The 19,159-nt window shown below is 41.8% G+C and overlaps 1 protein-coding gene across 1 annotated transcript in view; it reads left to right on the forward strand.

Annotated features, from left to right (window-relative positions):
• The window catches only part of myo6a (myosin VIa), a 100,679-nt gene that overhangs the window by 16,465 nt on the left and 65,055 nt on the right, over positions 1–19,159 (forward strand). The window contains 10 exon segments of the mRNA XM_027279238.1: positions 73–204; positions 4,345–4,414; positions 4,768–4,841; positions 6,417–6,546; positions 7,274–7,379; positions 8,039–8,094; positions 8,223–8,320; positions 8,485–8,649; positions 12,031–12,111; positions 18,756–18,936. Of these exon segments, the coding sequence (XP_027135039.1) occupies positions 91–204; positions 4,345–4,414; positions 4,768–4,841; positions 6,417–6,546; positions 7,274–7,379; positions 8,039–8,094; positions 8,223–8,320; positions 8,485–8,649; positions 12,031–12,111; positions 18,756–18,936 (1,075 nt within the window). The 5' untranslated portion in view covers positions 73–90.

Raw genomic sequence — 19,159 nt, forward strand, 5'->3', positions numbered from 1 at the left:
GTGAACCTTCACGTCCAATAAAGAAAACATTGTATGTCTGACCGCTCTGTTCTGTCACGTCATGTTTTCCAGAGCCCTCAGAGCGGCGCGATGGAGGATGGGAAGCCGGTGTGGGCGCCACACCCAGCGGACGGGTTCCAGCTGGGAACTATAGTGGACATCGGAGCCGACAGCCTCACCATCGAACCTCTGAAACAGGGAAAGGTGAGCGACCCGTGAAGTTCACCTTCACTCCTGACCTGACAGATGAGACCTGTTTCTCATCGGAGAAACCTTTTTGCATATTTAAACAGAGCAGAAGAGGAAGAACAGTGCATGCAGTCATAGACGCCGTGATATATTTTATCTACGGCACTTTTATGCTCGTATAAACATATCTGAATATTCCATTCACTCATGATGCAAACACTGTGCTTAACAAACCCTCCTCTGTTGATAGAAATGTACAAGAGAAGTGTTTGACGTCACTTCATGATGTTGGGTTGATCGGTTCACAAACGAGGGCCTCAGACGAGTGTCGCCCCGTTGTAGAGATCGAAGACTTTGCAAGTTCTGACTTCTGAAATCTCCGACTGAACCTGCAGTGGTCGACTTGGTTTGTGGGTAATGTAGGCGCTACCTTTAGACAATAAAAAGACGAACATATGGAATCAAAAAAGACTTTGTGACTTTAACTTTGTCAGATTTGGTGATTTTCCTTTGGTTTATGTGCTTCTATGGTCAGTGTGTAGGCTACGTAGTTTTTACGATGGAGTCGGCTCGTGGTGCTTCTAAAACCCGCGATCAGCAGCCGTGCCCGGTGGGATTTCGGCTAAATCTTCTCCTCATGCAGTTTTAGCTCCAGAAGTGATGACCCTGCATTGAAAGCTTCTTAAAAACGAGTCTCTCCCTGCTCCGGCAGATTCACTTCGATCCTTCCTGGATTTCTCTCTGGACTTTACTTTCCTGCCAAACCTTTTTTTTTTTCCCCCCATTGCGTTAATGATTTAATGTGTCACTTGAACCTGGTGTAGGAAGTCCTGGAAGCAATAAAGCATCATCACTCACTCAATGATTCACCTGCAGACCCTGCAGTTTACAGCCTGCAGGTCGGATGATGTGCTTAAATTAATCAGCGCTATCTGAAGTCAAGTGGCTCTTCTCTGTGAGACAAACACGGTCTGCTCACCGTTAATTCACTTTTCTTGTGCACGAGGTTTCATATCGGCCTCGGGGGAGGAAAGCTTTTAATGTCCCCTGAGAGCCAGTTGCCGTGGTGACGCCTAAAGCTTGGTGTCCGCTGGGTAATCTTTTCCCAGAAGGCCTCTGTGACTGAGTGCTTCCTTTGAAAGAGGCTCCTCGCTGATTGTGTGTACCGCCGGCCTATAAAACACCCGACTGTCTGAGTCTAATGGGAACACGGATCTCCGGCCCGACTTGTGTTTGTACTGTGTGGAAACGTCTTCACGTCATGTATCTCTTCTTCTTCTTCTTCTTCTTCTTCTTCTTCTTCTTCTTCTTTATCTTCTTCGTGGGTAAATTAAGTTCTTAAATCTTCTAATTGCAACAGCAGGTCTTCTGCTTTTTATAACCCCCCTGAACCTCGACGTGATCACATCTTGTCCTTCCTCCTCCTCCTCTCTGAGTTTCTATGACTCTGAGCTTTGCACTTTATGCAAATGGAAGCATGTAAAGGTGTAAACGCTGTTTCGAGTATCGAGCAGTCGTCATCTGTGGGCCGAGAATAGTTTGTGTTTTGCAGGATTGCAGCTGGCCGTCATATCTTCCATAACTGTCTTCAAATGGCTGGCATGTTGTGAAGTTTTCAAATTTCATTCGTTTTCAAAATGCATGTCTCATCTTATACATTCCCCTTGTATGTCTTTCAATACATTCGGACGCTGTATGAGCTCTGAAAGTCTTGACTGAGGTCTAAATCAAGTGCAGGTTTGTTGTTTGGCCTTCTCTGTATTGATGTTTCCAGTCGTCCTTCATCCTGATGTTATTTTAGAAGCTGTCAGGTGAAGATCACTTTGCCTGTAATTCATCACGTGTCTGATTTTACACCTTGGATCGACGTGTCTTGAAGCCTTTTGTTGGTCACATGATCAAATTCCTTCGTCCTGATTTCAGTCTCCCAGGAACCGACCGTGTCCCTGACTTTAACCGTCTCAAACTAAAGAGTTTATAGGTAGAGTTTGTTGGGGGCCGTTTAAAGCAGCGTTTCCTGGGAGAGAAGCAGTTATTTTTACACTGTAATAACACAGAGACTCGCTCTCTTCAGATCTGTTCTCAGAGAGTTTCCGGGCTGCAGCCGAGGCCCCCGGCAGCCAGAACAATGTCCGGTCTGTCCCTCTGCAGCCAGTCAGTGCCAGTGTCTGACGATGTGTTCACTCGCTGGCAGACCTCCTGCGATGGACGTCAGGAGGACGACAGAGAGCATGATACTCGGTCATACTATCAGTCACAATGGCCGACTCTTTGTCCTCGAGCGCCCCGCGTGAGCCAGATGGTGTCCACAGATTGATCTGGCTGAATGATGATGGTGGTTGGCCTGTTTTGGGAGGAAGAGGAGGCCGTCCGTGCTGTTGTGTTAGCTCTGAGTATGCTAAACCACTAATGAATACTGTGAATCAGAGCCTGGCATGCTTTGTTCTGCAGTTAATCTAGCTGCTCGAGGTAAAGGAATAGTTCAACAGGAGTGAGGGGGGAATGGCTAACCTGAAGTTAAAAGATCTGAAGGTCCTTAATTATCAGGTTTTATCTTGTTTGTTCAGTTTGTGCACAAACAGGAGAGTAACAACAACAAATTTGTGATTTTTGGAGGCGTTATATGTCGCAAACATTTTTGCATCTGGAAGTTTCGTTGTCAGAAATGATTGCAGAGTGGTTCCTACTCGTAGGAAACCTTACTTACTGTATGCTGGTCAGAAATCCAGGTTGTAGGTGGAAGTAAACAAGCTGCAGTGACGTCACCATATGTGGAAGATTTCACTATTTAAGAGCTTTAGTGAGGAAATCTGTCCAGGAAGTCGAGCAGAGAATTTTACATGTTTAAAGTTACGTCTCGTCATTGAACGCTGTTGAAATAAAAGTTATAATCTGTCTAAAACTAGAGGTTACACAGTCGCTCTGTGGGACGGGGGGGTCAGCCTTCAATCTGTGCTCCCAGCTGCTGTTTCTGGCGACGAAAGGGTGAACAGCGTTTAGCTTTCCCTCAGATTATTGGCCTTGCGTCACCTCCCCCCACCTCCACCTCCACCTCCACCTCCACCTCCTCTAGTTTCTCGTCTCCATTCTCCTCACGCGGCACGCAGCGTTTGTGGAATCCGTCCAGTTTGGGCTGAGAATGTGGAACATGCCACCACTGGAAAGAATGAATTGACTGTACGTCACCTCGGCCTTCCCTTTTGGCGCTCAGACGGCCAGTGTCTCGATTTTTTTTAATAGGGCAGATTAAATGGCCTCGCCTCTGCACACAGAGAGAGAGAGTCTGCTGGAGCCGACAGGAGCTGGCAGTGATTGGCCTGCAGATTACAGAAATACAACACCCAGCACCCCCCCCCTGCAAAACACTGAGGTCACATGTGTCCTCAGAAACCCTCCGTGTTAGTCCAACATGGTAACTGCAACGATGAACAACTGAAATCAGAATTTTTGTAAAAGTTTACCAACCAGCTGTTGAACTAATCTGGGAAATGTAGTTAATTCAAAGTACAAAGTAACATAAAAAGTACCTAAATTTGCAGTACTAAATGTACACCTGCCTGGTACTCCTGTGCCCGATAAAGACTCATCAGATGAGATGAAGACTGAAGTGGTTGTCCTGTTGACCGGTCTCCGTCCAGCCTCCTCATCCTCTCGCTCTCTCTCTGATCTTGTTACCTGTTGCCTCCAAATAATTCATCAGGCCTTCAGCTGGAGCAGCTGGTGTATTTGTCCCGGTGGATGGATGCGTTAGTTAAAGTTTCAGTCTTCAAAACAAGGCTGGATTTTTCTAAAGCAATCCAGATTAAAAGGTTCTGTAAATGTATGACACCAAAATAACTGATGTTTATGCAGGACTTGAACTTATTTCCTCAAAACCATCAACAGATCAGTTGTTTCCTGTGTTTTATTTAATCTGCTGTTTATTTTTTATTACCTTTTATCAAAAGTTTCTCCCTAAATAAATCAAATTCTTCACCATTTCTTCAATTTTAAGGTCAGTAGACGTTTCAGCAGGTTAAATTCACGAGGACTTTGTTCCCTAGACAAACCCGAGCCTGTGTTTTTATCGTCTGGTGACGATGCACTCGATTCATATTCACTGATCATTCGTTATATTTGATCAATTAATCAAATTTTCCCTTTCTTGCATTGCAGACATTTGTGGCTGCTATCAACCAAGTCTTCCCTGCAGAGGATGACGTCAACAAACAAGTGGAGGATAACTGTGAGTTTCAACTCTTCTCTTCTGTTACCTGCTGAGTGGAAACAAAACTGTTACAAATTCCTTTTGAATCCTCAACTAAATAAAAAAATGTTGATTTTTATGGCTCGTCAGTATATCCATCCCTTTAACTTCATGTCCAACTAATTATTTCCTAAGTCCCGTCTCTTTTTCACTCTGCGCTCCAATCACAGTTGCTTCCTCCTTTCCTGTACTTAGATATGTTACGTGCTCGCTTGTCAATGTTGAAAATGAAACCACATTTTTAAGGTGGTTAAAAGATGTCATTTGACATTTAAATGTGTTGCAGCCTTCATTGTTCCAGTAACACTTGGTCTTTTTTGTGTATCTCTCAGGTTCGCTGATGTACTTGAATGAAGCCACTCTGCTCAACAATGTTCGAGTGAGATACAGCAAAGACAAAATTTATGTGAGTACCGACGCGAGGACGTGAAGCTAATCAATGCTGCTGAAACACTCGATTCATTGTTTGTTTTTCCTCCACGGTATTTTCATTATATGACTCTGAAATGTGACAATGGATCAAATAGATACAATTTGACGTTTCATTCTGTTGGTTTGTTTGCAGAAGAGAGGAAAAAACAAAACATGCTCACCTCCTAAATAAGTCCCCATTCTCCAAAAATGACCTCACTCTCCAAAAATAGCCCCAGTGTTCCCAAATTGTTCGTTCTTTCTGAAAATGTCCTCACTTTATTACGATGTCCTTGTTATTCAGGATGTCCCAACTTTCCAGACACGTTTTCTTCCGTATGGTCCCCAAAAAGACAGATGAACAACATCACACACGCACTCACATGAACACACACACACACTCAGGTGACCTCTCAGGTGTGTTTTCTTATTAACTTCTTCATGTGATGTCGTTCATCTGTTGTCTGCTGTGACTTGGTCTCACACTGCCACCTAGTGGCTGAAAAGGGAAATACACCCATTTTGGTCTATTTTAGAGAGGTCATGGGATTTTTAGACATGGTAAGCAGGTCAACGTATAAGTTATATACATCATCTGAAAGCTGTGAACATGAAGATTAGATTGAGCAGCTCAGGAACGTGTGTCAAGCTTTTCTAGTCATATATCTGAAATAAACATGTGTGTCTCAGCGTATTATGATAGAAGTATGTGATCATTTCAAGTTGTTGTAGCAGTTTTTGGGTTGATAATATTTGTTACAGAGATTAAGTGCAAAATTTAAACATTTTTGACCACTAGAAAAGTGATAACATGGTAAAAAATACCTCCAAAAAAAGACCTTGACCTTGAAGAACACTAGTATCAAAGAACTTATTGTGACTCCTGTGGAAAGCCGTCCATCCTCCAAACCTCAGTCCCTAGTTTGTAGTTGGACAGTTTCATGAGGTTGTGGTCTCAACAGCTCATTTTATACAGTGAACTCAAAGAAATCCACAAGATGAATCCACAAGAGTCTCAGCTCTACAGTCAGCCCCAGTTTATGTAAATCAACACTGTCCATTGAGCCCACTGTGCAGAAATATTCCAATAACACATTTATACTGCATGTTCTTGCCTAAAGCTTATAGGATCAGCATAAAATGGACATGTCTGTACAGAGGAGACCCGTGGGTACCCATAGAGCTCATTTGCATCCAGATATCTTGAGGTCAAAGGTCGAGGGACCCCTTTGAAATTGGGTAGCAGGACATAGTTGTTGGTAACAATGGATGCTTTACGTCTTCTAGTTTTATGTCTTTACTCTAGCTTGAGCTGTCTGAAAATGTGTCTGTGCAAAGCGAAAGAGATAATGAAAGCATGCAAATTGTAATTTTGAATATTTGTTATATTTATCAAATGGAAGCTCTTGATGAGCTCTTTCTACTCGCTAAAGGCCGAATGTAAAGTCTAAACAACGTCCCTCTGGTTCTCACCCGTCTCTGGACTACCCGAATATCACATCATTCCCCGTCAACAGTTTGTTGTTGTTAAGTAATTTTTGTTCCTCTTCTTCTTCTTCTCCTCATTCAGACGTTTGTAGCCAACATCCTGATCGCGGTGAACCCGTACTATGACATCCCAAAGCTTTACACGCCGGAGACCATCAAGCAGTACCGGGGCCGGTCTCTGGGAACGCTGCCGCCGCACGTCTACGCCATCGGTGAGTGAACACAAAACACAGCCACTGTTTGAATCCATAGAAGAGATTTTATAGAAGTTTAGTTTTGTTGTTGTTGTTGTGGGTTCAGTTGGACTTCTGGTTCTCTACGATATATTTCAGGCTTGTTTCCTGCTGAGTGTACTGGAGTCGGCCGTGTGTGGGAGGGATTAATGTTAACACGTTAGGTAACAGTTCAGTCAGACGAGGCTTGTTTTTATTTTACCGTTTGTCAGGTTGAACTCTCTTTACTGTTAGAGGATGAATTCACTATGAGTCACAGATACGTGACGGCTTGTGAGGGTGTATTATTGATTAGTCATCACCCAATACTTTATTATTTAGAATATAGGCTGTACTCTTCTCTGATCACATTGATTGCATCAATAAAATGAAGATTTTTCTTTGTTTGGTTGTCAGAAAACACCTGCAGTTGTTCGGCTTTAAACTTTTTAAGAAGTGAAGTGTTCCTTCAAAGAGCTTTTGTTGACGTTCAGTTTTAATTTGTTGTAGTTTCTGATCTGTCCACCAGGCAGCAGTCAGCACTCAGATTTCCCACAGTCTCCTGAACATCACCGACGTATCTAAGACTTTTAGATTGCAGACAAAAAAAAACCCAGACAGTCTAAGACAGTTTAATATCTGCCTGATTATTGGGGTCAGGTTTGTATCCTCGAGGCAGAGGGAAGTCTAATCTAACAGCTGCTTCTGTCTGTGTTTTCACGGCCAGCTGATAAGGCATACAGGGACATGAAGGTCCTGAAGATGAGCCAGTCCATCATCGTCTCAGGGGAGTCTGGAGCCGGGAAGACCGAAAACACCAAGTTTGTGCTCAGGTGAGGATGACGCTGCAAATTTATGGACTGAAGAGACGAGTCACTGACAGGAACATGTTCGGTTTGAACTGAATTAAGATTTAGTTTATTACAGTTACTTTATGTTACTTAGTTTTCTACTTTCCTTCACTTCACATCATGTCACATCACTTTAGTTACTTCTTCTTTATTTTGATTACACATGCAGTTCATTAAAACATAGATCTTTGTGCACCGACCTGGATGAGGTCGATGAGTTTTATCTTAATCTGTTGTAACTTTTAAACGTTAAGGAATAATTTAATTTCTAACAATTTTAGAACTTTTATATATTGTTAAACATTGATTTTATACTCCTGTGGTCAGAAGATTCCTCAGTATGAAATAGGGTTGCAAAGGGATGGAAAGTTTCTGGTAAATTTCCTCAAACAATCTGTTAGCTTTCCATGGGAAGTTCTGGGGAATTTTGGAAATATTCCAGTTGTGTTAGTCAAGATTAAAAAATACTTTCCTCAACTATATTTAACTTCACTTTTAAGAGCCAACCTTCAATTTTGTAAATCTCCAGTTTATTCCTGTTAATTCCCATGGAAAGTTTCCAATTTCTGGAATTTTGCAACCCTAGTGTGAAACCAACACTCTGACTGTCGTTGTCCTGTGTTGTGTGTTTGTCCTGACAGATACTTGACCTCCTCGTATGGAACAGGTCAGGACATCGATGAGAGGATAGTGGAAGGTACGCTCACTTCTTCTTCTTCTTCTTCTTCTTCTTCTTCTTCTTCACGTCACGTTTCTTCTTCTTCTTCTTGTCTTGAGTTTGTGTTTGTGACTTCAGCTGTTTCTTCTTCTTCTCTCATCCTGCAGCTAACCCGCTGCTGGAGGCGTTCGGAAACGCTAAAACTGTCAGGAACAACAACAGCAGTCGCTTCGGAAAGTTTGTGGAGATCCACTTCAATGAGAAGGTAGTGAAAGTTGACAGTTACAGATGACGTAGAGATAGATAGAGGGATGATTTCACTTCATACTTTACTGAACTTGAAGTAAAAATACAGTAAAATTGTACGTAAACGATGTAAACATGTTTTTCACAGCTGGTTTGAGACTTGTTGTCTGTTTGTGTTGTCAGAATGCCGTAGTGGGCGGCTTCGTGTCGCACTACCTGCTGGAGAAGTCGAGGATCTGCAGACAAAGCCCCGAGGAGAGAAACTACCACATCTTCTACCGACTGTGTGCCGGAGCCACTGAGGACATCCGGCAGAAGTTCCACCTCGGCTCACCCGACACGTTCAGGGTACGGAAACACCACAGTCTGTCTGTAGTTTGTTAGAGTATTGATTATTGTACTTCTATGATGTGAAAGTCTGGAACGTCTGCAGCTTTCTTATTGTCAACAAATCACATGAAAAGACCAAAATCTCCACATGCAGCGTCCTGCCAAATGTGGATTAATCCGCTGCTGAAAATAGTCCCAGACAAAAGCATTCCTTCCTCCTGTGTGCCAAAATGTCTCCAGTAGGAACCGACAGTCTCAGAGCGACGAGGGCAGTACTGAGGGACGTTTTCTGACAACAACAAAAATATGAATTAATACCAATACCTTGTTTTTTAACTTTAAAGCACATTCAGCATTTCGAGGCATAAACTGTTGTCAGGAAATATTAATTTCCAGAAACAAAAACAAATAAATATAACATAATAATAACATACCCAGGAGTCACCTGCTGCAGTCAAACAGGTTTGAACAGAAATGTAATTTATTTTATTTGTATTTATTTATTTATTTATTTATTTATTTATTCATTCATTTTTCAGGTAAATATTAAACAACATTCCTGTGAATATGACAGAAGTTTTTATGTGTAGTCTGTAGGTCAGGTGGAAAATTTGCAGATGACGAACTCAAATTTAAAACAATAATCATGACGTGATGTTTGTTAATTACAGTCAAAGCAAATAAAACAAACTAATTATGATTAACTCAGCAGAAGGTGTGTCCAATTAAAGAAGAAAAATACCTTGAAAGAACATCTTCATCACTTTGTTGTTAGCCTGGATCATGTTGATGAACTCTGAAGTCCTTTAGAGATCCAACTAGTTATCGATTAATCATTTTCTACATTAATGATTTGTTGTTTGGTCCATGGTGAAAAATGTCCCGAGGAGAAGATATTCAGTTTACTGTCACAGAGTCTGAAAGAAAGCAGAAAAAATTAATGTTTGAGAAGCTGAAATCAGAAAAATTTCTCTCAAAACAATAGATCAGTTTATCAAGATATCTGGTGACTGATTTAATAATCGATGACTCGACTAGTCGTTGCAGATCTAAAGTCCACGTGGCTGCTAAATGCACGTCAGAGACTTGATGGAGAGCAGATGTTCTCCATGCTCCTCTAAATGACTCACTGTGGATTATTTAGACACAAACGTTAAAAGAACATCACATTAACACATTCTGGACACGTCCCGCTCGCTCCTCTGTGCCGGTGTTGGACACCAGGGGGCAGCAGCGAGCCGCCGTGAGCTCAGGTCTTAATTAAAGCTGGAGCTGCACTGAGTCTGCACTGCGTTGTCAGGTCTGTTTCCTGTTTAACATTCAGTTGTAAATCTGCACGCGTGGCTGCAGTTAACACGGAGAATGCACAGATCGGAACGGCTGCTATGTTTCAAGATGTATCTTCATCACAAAGCTCTAAAGAGAGAGAACAGCACAGTTTGAATGAAACTCCACATGCTCAGGGTGTGTTTCACTTCAGGTCAACGTGCTGTAACAATGACTCAGCACAGAAACACAAGACTGGATCCACAAGAGTTAAAACTAACTAACGAACCGGCATCCTTCTGCAACAAATTCAACTCAACTCGTTAAACTCAGTTGAAATCATTTTCTCAAAAGTTAATCTGTAACGAGCAGCAGGTAAGCTTCCCAGAGAGAGTCTGAAAGTTTCAAAGTTCTCCAACTCTGGTGTTTGTTTCTAACTTTGAGCTCTGGTTTTGGTCTCCACCGACTCCCGAGGCTCGTCCAGCTCGTCTGTAACTGTGTCTGTCAGCTTGTTTGCTGCTGAGCACAGAGAGTCTGTCAACAAACCAACGAGATGCAGGACGTCTGAGTGTCCTCGATGATGACTGCAGCGCTGCATGTGCTAATGATGATGGAGACGATGTGCATATATACAATACAAACTCACATGAACTGAAATAAACAAACAAAAACCTGTTTCTGACCTTCAGCTTAACCTCAGAGGATAAACAGACTCTCCTCCCTCGACTCTCCTGGAAAGCACTGAGTCATCTCGCTGCCGTCGGAGGAGAAAAGAAACATTTTTTATTGGCTGCATCTCAATTCGATAGTCTATCCTCACCTGCGTCATTCTGAGGCCTTAAAGTGCCGACGCCGGCTCGGCGGACTCCGCCAGCATCCCCCAGCTACTTATTACACCGCCCGCTGTCACTTCAGCAGCTTCTAATGGCTTCATATATCTCCAGCTTCCCCCGCTGGTGGCACAGCAAAAAAAGATTCAGTGATTATAGCAAACGAGGAAAGAGCCGAGCGGCCGGGAGGAACTTGTTTCCTTCTTACATAAAGAAGGAAACAAAAGGAAAGAGAGACTGAAAGGATGAAGGACTGGTTAGAAAGAGAGAAAGGAAGGAAACAGAAATAAGGATAGAAGGATGAAGGTACTGAGGAAGGAAAGAATGCATCCTTAATGTTCTTTATTTCCTTTGTTCCTCATTTCTGTCCTTCAATTACTGACAGATGAAATGAGAGCAACTGATGAATAAAGGAAAAGAAGAATGAGGAAAGGAGACAAGGACACAAATTAGGAACAATTAGTTAGGTAAGAAGGATGAAAGCAGGACAGAGGGAGAAGAGAAAGATGGAAGAAGAAGAAGAGGAAAATATTTACCAGAATAAAGTAAGTGAGCAGTGAGGATGGAAAGAAAAGTGAAAGAAGGAAGGACAGAACATTACAACAAAGGAAAAGAAACAAAAAATAGAAATAAGGAGGCATGAAGAAGTGATGAAGGAAAGGATGAATGTGGTCTCCTCTCACGTTAAGTGTTTCCGAGTGGTGGAGGTGAAGAACGTTCTTCCTCTCTTCGTCCTCCATGTTCAGACGAGCCTCGAGGGCGCCGCCGGCCGCTGTAACACTTTGACCGAACATGCATTAGGAAGAAGAACAAGATGGAGGACGTGTCCAGATCTGCAATCTGCAGAGGAGACGGAGGGCTGAACGAGGTTCATGCTTCCCCGTGGCTGCTGCTGTAATGAAAGTCTTTGTTTATGTCCACCAAACACGCCACCTGAACGAGATAAGAGCCGCCGTCCAAACACACCTGGGAGGTTCGAGACGATGCTCTGCGCGTAGAGGAGGAAGCCAGCTGCTGGAAATCCATTAAACTGCTACAGAATCAATTACAGAGGCGAGGGGATTGGTTTTTGTGCAAATGCTAATTTAATTATCGAGATGAATTCTCAACAATCGAGACCGACACAAAGGAGGAAAAGCGCAGATACAAAAGTTCCACAAAACTCAAGAGTTTTTGACTTTCCAAGGGAAACTTTGGTGTTTTCCAACCTGGACACGTGTTTCCAGTTAAACGAGGTTCAGTGTGAGTCTGTTCTGTTCCCTGCAGGTCTTTGCTCATTCTTTGTTCTCTGTTTGTGTTGCAGTACCTGAACAGAGGATGCACTCGCTTCTTCGCTTCCAAAGATACAGACAAACAGATTCTGCAGAACCGCAAGAGCCCCGAGGTAAAGTTCACCGCCGCCTCGCTCACTTTGCTTCATGTTCACGAACCATCAGCAAGAGCAACGTCCAGAGAACGTGCCGTTTAAATCAGAGTTTTCTCGTCTCTCCACACAAACACCGACGTGTTGAAGCTCCAGTAATAATCTAAAGATCTGCACGCAACATTAGCTGTTGTGGAAATAAGTTTTGGACTAACGAGGTAATTATCGGAGCAGCTCTGCACGATCACACCTCACATTGAATTATTGTCGAGGTTTGAAGTTTCCAAAGACATTCGTGTTCTTCATCGCTTTAGAGTTTCAGACAATCGTTATACTGATTATTGATTACACGTTCTGATGAACTGATTCGTTTTATATTTCAATAAAACAGAGAAAAGCAGCATTATAGTTTCACTGCTGAGCTTCTGTAGCTCAGATCTGATCATTACCGAGTCCCGTGTTCAAAGACTCTCCTGAGGAAGACGTTTCACGTCTAAACACAGAGCTCATGAATAACTTGGACGAGTTTGACTGAGCTGGAGTGGACGGACCCTGAAAAGAATTCAATATTCCACAATGAGGATTAAAATAATGAGATTATTTAGACAACGAGACGTTTATTCAGATTATTCTTTTTAAATCGAGTTCATGTCGACACTTTGTGAGAACAGCATGTTCGCTTTTTTACATCCAGGGTCAGCGGTAACTGATTACATGTAATCTGGATTACATTTGAAAAAATGTAATTAGAATTTATTCACATTGTCGAGGATAGACAAAGAGTCGAAAAGAATATTTGTGGAGCCAGTTTTTAAAAATAAGGTGAAATATTTTCAGTGTTTGATTTTGAAGCAATCCAGGAGTAATCAGATTACATTTTCCTCCATTACTCCAAGTATTTCTGTTGAAAAAAGTAAAGTATTACACACATGACATTACATATTACTGTATGCATTAACACGCGAGCAGCATTTAAACACAGACAGACAGACTGAATGTTTTTTATTTAATCTACATATACACACAAATATATAAACTATTAAATACATAAACAAGTACTCAAACGTTTGCAGATGTCATGAGCTGTTTCTCTTCGCTCTGCTGAGGTTTTTATTGTTGCAGCCGGTTTGTGTCCGCACTGTTTCAGTCTCATGCAAACCAAGAGAGGAAGTCGCCCTGCGGGTCGTGACAAAGGAAACGATCTCTCTGCAAACTCCATTAGCGCCTCCTTAAAGCCGACTCAGCAGATTGGATTTAGTTTTTCTCTGCTCACTTCTTCTTCTCTCGGTGTGCAGGACAGTCCTCGCCTCCTCTGTTATCTCACCTTTCTCTGGATCTGTTAATCCGTCCTTCATGTCCTCATCCTGTTTGCTGCTTCCTCGATTTATCAGGCGTGGTTCTGATTATTGCTTTCTGTCTTTAGTCCGGGTGAGTCTCTGTAATCCTCCCGTACGTGGAAACACCATCAGCAAATCCTGCGATAGGACCGCTTATTGCAGCAGGGAGTCATTTTTCTACCTGTGAAAGGAAATGGAAAAGTTTATTCGTGTTCGTCCCTTCTCGGTTGGAGGGCTGTGAAATAAACAAGAGTGTACTGACACAAACAACATAATGATGATTGTTTCTCCAGCTTTAACGTTTCTGGAGGGTGGTGGCTGAAGAAAAGTCATCTAAAAGGTTCATCCATAACGTGACACGGCAGCCCGACTTGAACTTATTGAGATTCATGACTCTGAATCATGGCCGATCAAAATCAAAGCCTGGTTTGTGAATATGAAAATTGTAATCATATATGCAAATATGACATTTAATCAGATTATCACGTGTTTTCGTAGGTGTGAAGAGGTGAATCGAGATGTTTAGTACATCAAAACAGCTTTTTACAGATTTTCTTGGGAAAGATGCAAAACTTTGAGCTACCTCTACTCCACCAATGCCAGGTGATGCAAATCTACATGTGCAACCTCTGAATCGACCTCAGTGTTGACAAAAGAGAAAAATAATCTGTTTCTTGGCTCATGGTACGACTTTGCATCCTCACTGCTTACTTATTATTATTTTTCTTCTACGCTTCCTTCCATCTTTCTCTTCTCTCTCTGTCCTGCTTTCACCAAGTAATTGTTCCTAATTTGTGTCCTTGTCTCCTTTCCTTTATTCATTACTTTATTTGTTTCTTCACTTTCTCTTTCATGCTCCCATTTCATCTTTCCATAATTAAAGGATAGAAATGAGAAACATTTCTTTCTTTCTTTCTTTCTTTCTTTCTTTCTTTCTTTCTTTCTTTCTTTCTTTCTTTCTTCAATACCTTCTTTCTTTCTTTCTTCAATACCTTCTTTCTTTTCTGTAATCCTGCGAAAGACAAACAACTTAAACCACGACGTCCTCGGTGGAGATAATTAGACAAATGTCACAAAGTAAACACAGTAGCACAACTAGAGAGAAGTCAGACTGACCCAGTAACGTCAGTTACATACTCTGAATAAACATACTGTATGTTCAGACTGTGGCAGCGAGTCTCCTGAGCAAAGGTCTGTTTTTTTGTCCATGACTTCAACTATGAATCATTTCTTCTTTTAAAAGTTTCTTTTGTTTTTCCATGAAGAAAATATCAAAAGTTTTCCACAGTTTGACTTTTATAAAAATCGGTCGTACCTCGTAACTCAGCGTCTGCTTTCTAGAAAGTTTCTGAAACCTGCAGCAGTTTCTTAAAACCGTCGCGTGTTGGCAGTCAATTAAACGTTCCAGATTAGTTTTCAGAGTGGAACACACTTTGCAGCTGGTGATGAAAGACTAATTTCAAGTTAGAAGTCAAGTTCACACCTCGGCTTGATTTTCGCAGTAATTTGTTGGCAAATAAGAGGAAAACTTTTGCTCTTACCTCGAGCGACCGAGCAAAGCTGCGTTTGAATACACGCGTGTAATCACGAAGTCTTGCTCAACAAGCCTCGGCAGCAGATTATCTCCGTAACAAAGAGCCTCTCAGATATTTCCGTGCCGTTATTATGTTCCTACCCTGGAACACTCCGCTGCAAACCGGCTTTGCTTATATAATTTCATAATTTTCAGAATAGGTTCAGATGCTTATATTCAAACCGCAAACATTTTAATTAGCAGCCTGGCTGAGAGCCTCAGCACAGCACAAAAAATATCTAATACTCTGAATTAATAAGGAAACCTCATCATGTGAAATGAGCTCCTTCCTTTTGCCTTCAGCCTTTGATTAATTATGCACAAGTATTCCATTACTGTGGCTGTATGTGGCATTCCCCGCAGTACAGCATTATTAATTATTGTAGCCATTAAGAGGAACATGGACAAGAGATTGCTGTCCCCGCAGAAGATGGTGGATAAATGAAAGAAACGTCCACTGGGACTCGATCCGCAATCCAGTGATATGGATTCATAATGGAGTTCATCACTTCCTCTGAAACATGGAGGAATCAATCTGCGAGGCGAACATGTTGTCCAACGTTAAATCATGTATGATAATTTGTTTTAATATGCGTGTGCATATCATTATACAGAACACGGTGAAAGGAGCGCCGCTGGCTTTTACTCTGAAGATTTCTTCATGACCATACGAGCACGAACAAGACTGCACATTTGTCTTTATTTGAATTAAAAATATATAAATACATAAGACAGGAACAATCCTGTTTAGAGGTACGGTGTAAAAACACACGTAAAAGTAGTTTGACTGAAATAATATCAGTTCAACAGAAGCTCTTCCCCTCAGACAAATATCTTTTAGGTTTGCACTTTGCAAATGTTGTTTCCCATCTTTCACGATCCGAGCTTCACGACAGCTGTGAGAAAACAGCTTCTCTTACCCTTCAAACTAACAAGGAGAAATGTGCTTTTAAATGAGGTCGTGACTGTAAAGTTTAAGAGGAGCAGACTTCACCCGGATGGCTCGGAGATTGAAATGGGAGCGTGGGGGGTCAGTTTAACGCACTTTAAGTGCGGTGATGTACTGCCTGCTGCTCTTCAACACGTTTTATTATTCTCACTTTCATTTTTTATAAAGTAGGGAACTAAATCAGAAAAGTCTGCGTCACGACAGTCATACCACCTTAAAATCAGTTCAACTGTAAGAAATTGAAAAAGCTTTGAATTGTTTCATTAATCTAAAAACAGAAAGTTTAAATGGAAAACTCACACAACGTTAAACGAGCTCTACTTTATTTGATCAGGAAAGTTTCAAAGTGTCAAACTGTGGCGACGTTCACAAAGGTAAACCGTAAGTAAGTCGGCGATCGATCTCACGTGTTTGGCTGTAATCACTGCTGATGGAGTTTGAATGGAAAGCACACGAACAGAAGAATACATAAAAACTTGTTTTATTTCATGAACCCTGCAGAAACATTTGCAAACAATCCTCAGCTTCGTGCCGTAAACTCGACGAGTCGGCTCCAGGCCGGTAGTCTGCGTTCACTTTAAAGTAGACGAGATTAGAAAACAAATGTGTGTATTTGAAGTTTTCATAGCAGATAAATGTGTTGGAGTCCAGGTGTCGCCTCAGGTGATGCAATGACTGATAAATGATGTACTGTATGTCTCCTCACTGCTCCGTCTCATGTCTCACAGGACGACAAGGTGATTCGTTGTTCCTCCTCTCGGTTTTTTTAAGCGACTCTTTCTCTCTTGTATCGATGTGAATGTTGGAGTGCTGGCGGGGTTTACTGCATGCTGATTTTTTTTTAATCTTTCTTTCACCTCTCGAGTGCTTTGTTTGGTTTCCTACTTTCCTCTGCTGTGTAGAAACTACAGAGCGTTTCAGTCGAGCTGTATCATTGCTTTTTGGTGTATCTCAGAATGTCACAGTGCAGCAAAAACCATCCGTGTCCACGTAACAGGCGCAGCAGAAACGAAGAGGCAGACTGTGATTTGAAAACTGCTTGCTGTGGACCACCTTCGAACTGCTCCATGCATTACGCATTGATATTTGTCGGTTAATTTGAAGTGTAAGTCTGTGAAAATCCGTAATTATCAAGACGACACGCACAAAGTCTCAAAAACATCAAACCGTTGATGTTTTTCTCTCACGAACTTGCTACCTCTGAAGGAACAAACTAACTTTACTTTCTAAAACTTGTCCAGACACTTCTGAACGAAGCATGAAGCAAAACGTACCGAGGCGATACCAAGGGGATTGTTTGCCTCTTGAAGCCAATTATCGGACATGTTTTTTCTGAAACAATGTCCATTTGGTGGTCCATCAGTAGGTGAAGGATTTTGCCCATGTATATTAAAGCTGTATGACCTTATTTTGGCCCCTAGGTGGCAGAAAAACATCAAAACAAACTCACCACTTTAAAATACTGGATCTACACCAGGGATGTCCAAAGTACGGCCTGGGGTCTTCTCCGGTTGACATAACATGCATTTGAAGCAACTGCTGCTGTTCTATCTGCAGATGTGACACTAAATCCGACTTTCTGAATGATCTTGTTAAAGACGAGCAAGAGTGAGGTTTTAAACTGAAATGTTCACAGACTTTGCATTGCTCATAATAAGTCATGTTTAAAATGAACGTGAAGTTCAGATTTGTATCAACTTCATGCAAGTTTAACGCGTTCATACAGTTTAATGATAATGTTCATCTGGAGTCAGATAACAGAATTATCTGACTCCAGATGTGACATAAAGGAAGAACTGGTTTTTACCAAGTTCCACCTGATTGGCTTAGACGTTACAGAACATTTTTATGTAACTTTTATTGGTAATTTTTTTCATTTTTAAAATGTCAAATCTGTAAAAAGTTTGGACATCCCTGATCTACACCAAAACCTTGATTTTGTTCTTGGTGCGTGGCCAAACTTTCTGCCAGATTTAATGAGACATCCTGCCAACAGACAAACAAACACACGACCTCCTCGGCTGAAGTAATGATGCAGTAAAGAAACAACAAAACATTGGACACAGTCCAACCAAAACCTTTGACATTTTCTGAAGGAATCGTTCCAAAACTATGTAAGTAAGTTTTCTGGCTGTCCACATTAACCCATAAATCCTTGCTTATGTCAGCCTGAGTCATATTCCAAACACTAAATAAAAGCAAACACATTTTTATTGATTTTCCTAATGTGTACATAAATAATATTAAGTCCTTATTCAGGTTCATCAGAGCTTTGCTTTGCAGGGGTTGTTACCTTCCTGCCTCATGTGATGTCAGTGAAAATGAAAATCCGATGAAAACTTGATTAAATAGTTGAACAAACTCAGCAGTAGAATTAATTTTCTACCTAACTGGATCACAGGCGACACAAAGTGGTTGACATCTAGTTTAGCCTGCGGATATCATCAGACTGTGACATTCATGAGTGGGTTATTCAGGTGTGTGTGTGTGTGTTTCTTATCTTTGCCTTCTCTCGGCTGCACATTGAGATATTTCACGCTCTGCTGACTCTGCTCTGACTTCTTCTTTACAGTATATTCATGGAGTAAGAGAGATGTCTGTGTCCAACACTTGTAGTTCAGGGTTACTGTAGGAGGAAGCTGAAGGTTAGTCTTGAAAATGTTGACTGCCGCAGGAAGGGAAGTTCACAAAGAAACAGGTAGAAAGGCAGGTTAATAACGAAGGGAATGAAGGAATGAAGGTCAGTTGGTAGGAGGTGAAGTTGACACTAAAGCCGTCATTAACTGCCTGTTCTCTTGTTTCTCAGCACATGAAGTTGGGCCCTCTGAAGGACCCGCTTCTGGACGACCATGGCGACTTCAACAGGATGTGCGTGGCCATGAAGAAGATCGGCCTGGACGACACGGAGAAGCTGGACCTGTTCAGGGTGGTGGCCGGCGTCCTGCACCTCGGCAATATCGACTTCGAGGAGGCTGGAAGCACATCAGGTGAGCCTCACTGACGCATCTTTGATGGGGATCGTGTAAAGTTCCCTTCGAAGGTTTCGGCACCAAGAAATGGTTCTAAAGGGAACCCACTTTTAATTTACAAGAACTGAAGGGAAATAACGATGAAGAGGTGCAGTTAGACCCAATTTAATTAGTCCCAAATCTTGGCAACTCACTCATCAACAGTGGCGGAGTGACAGATTCAGTCCTGTCAGATGTTTTT

This window comes from Larimichthys crocea, chromosome VI (genome assembly GCF_000972845.2).
Source record: "Larimichthys crocea isolate SSNF chromosome VI, L_crocea_2.0, whole genome shotgun sequence".
Classification (NCBI taxonomy): Eukaryota; Metazoa; Chordata; class Actinopteri; family Sciaenidae; genus Larimichthys; species Larimichthys crocea.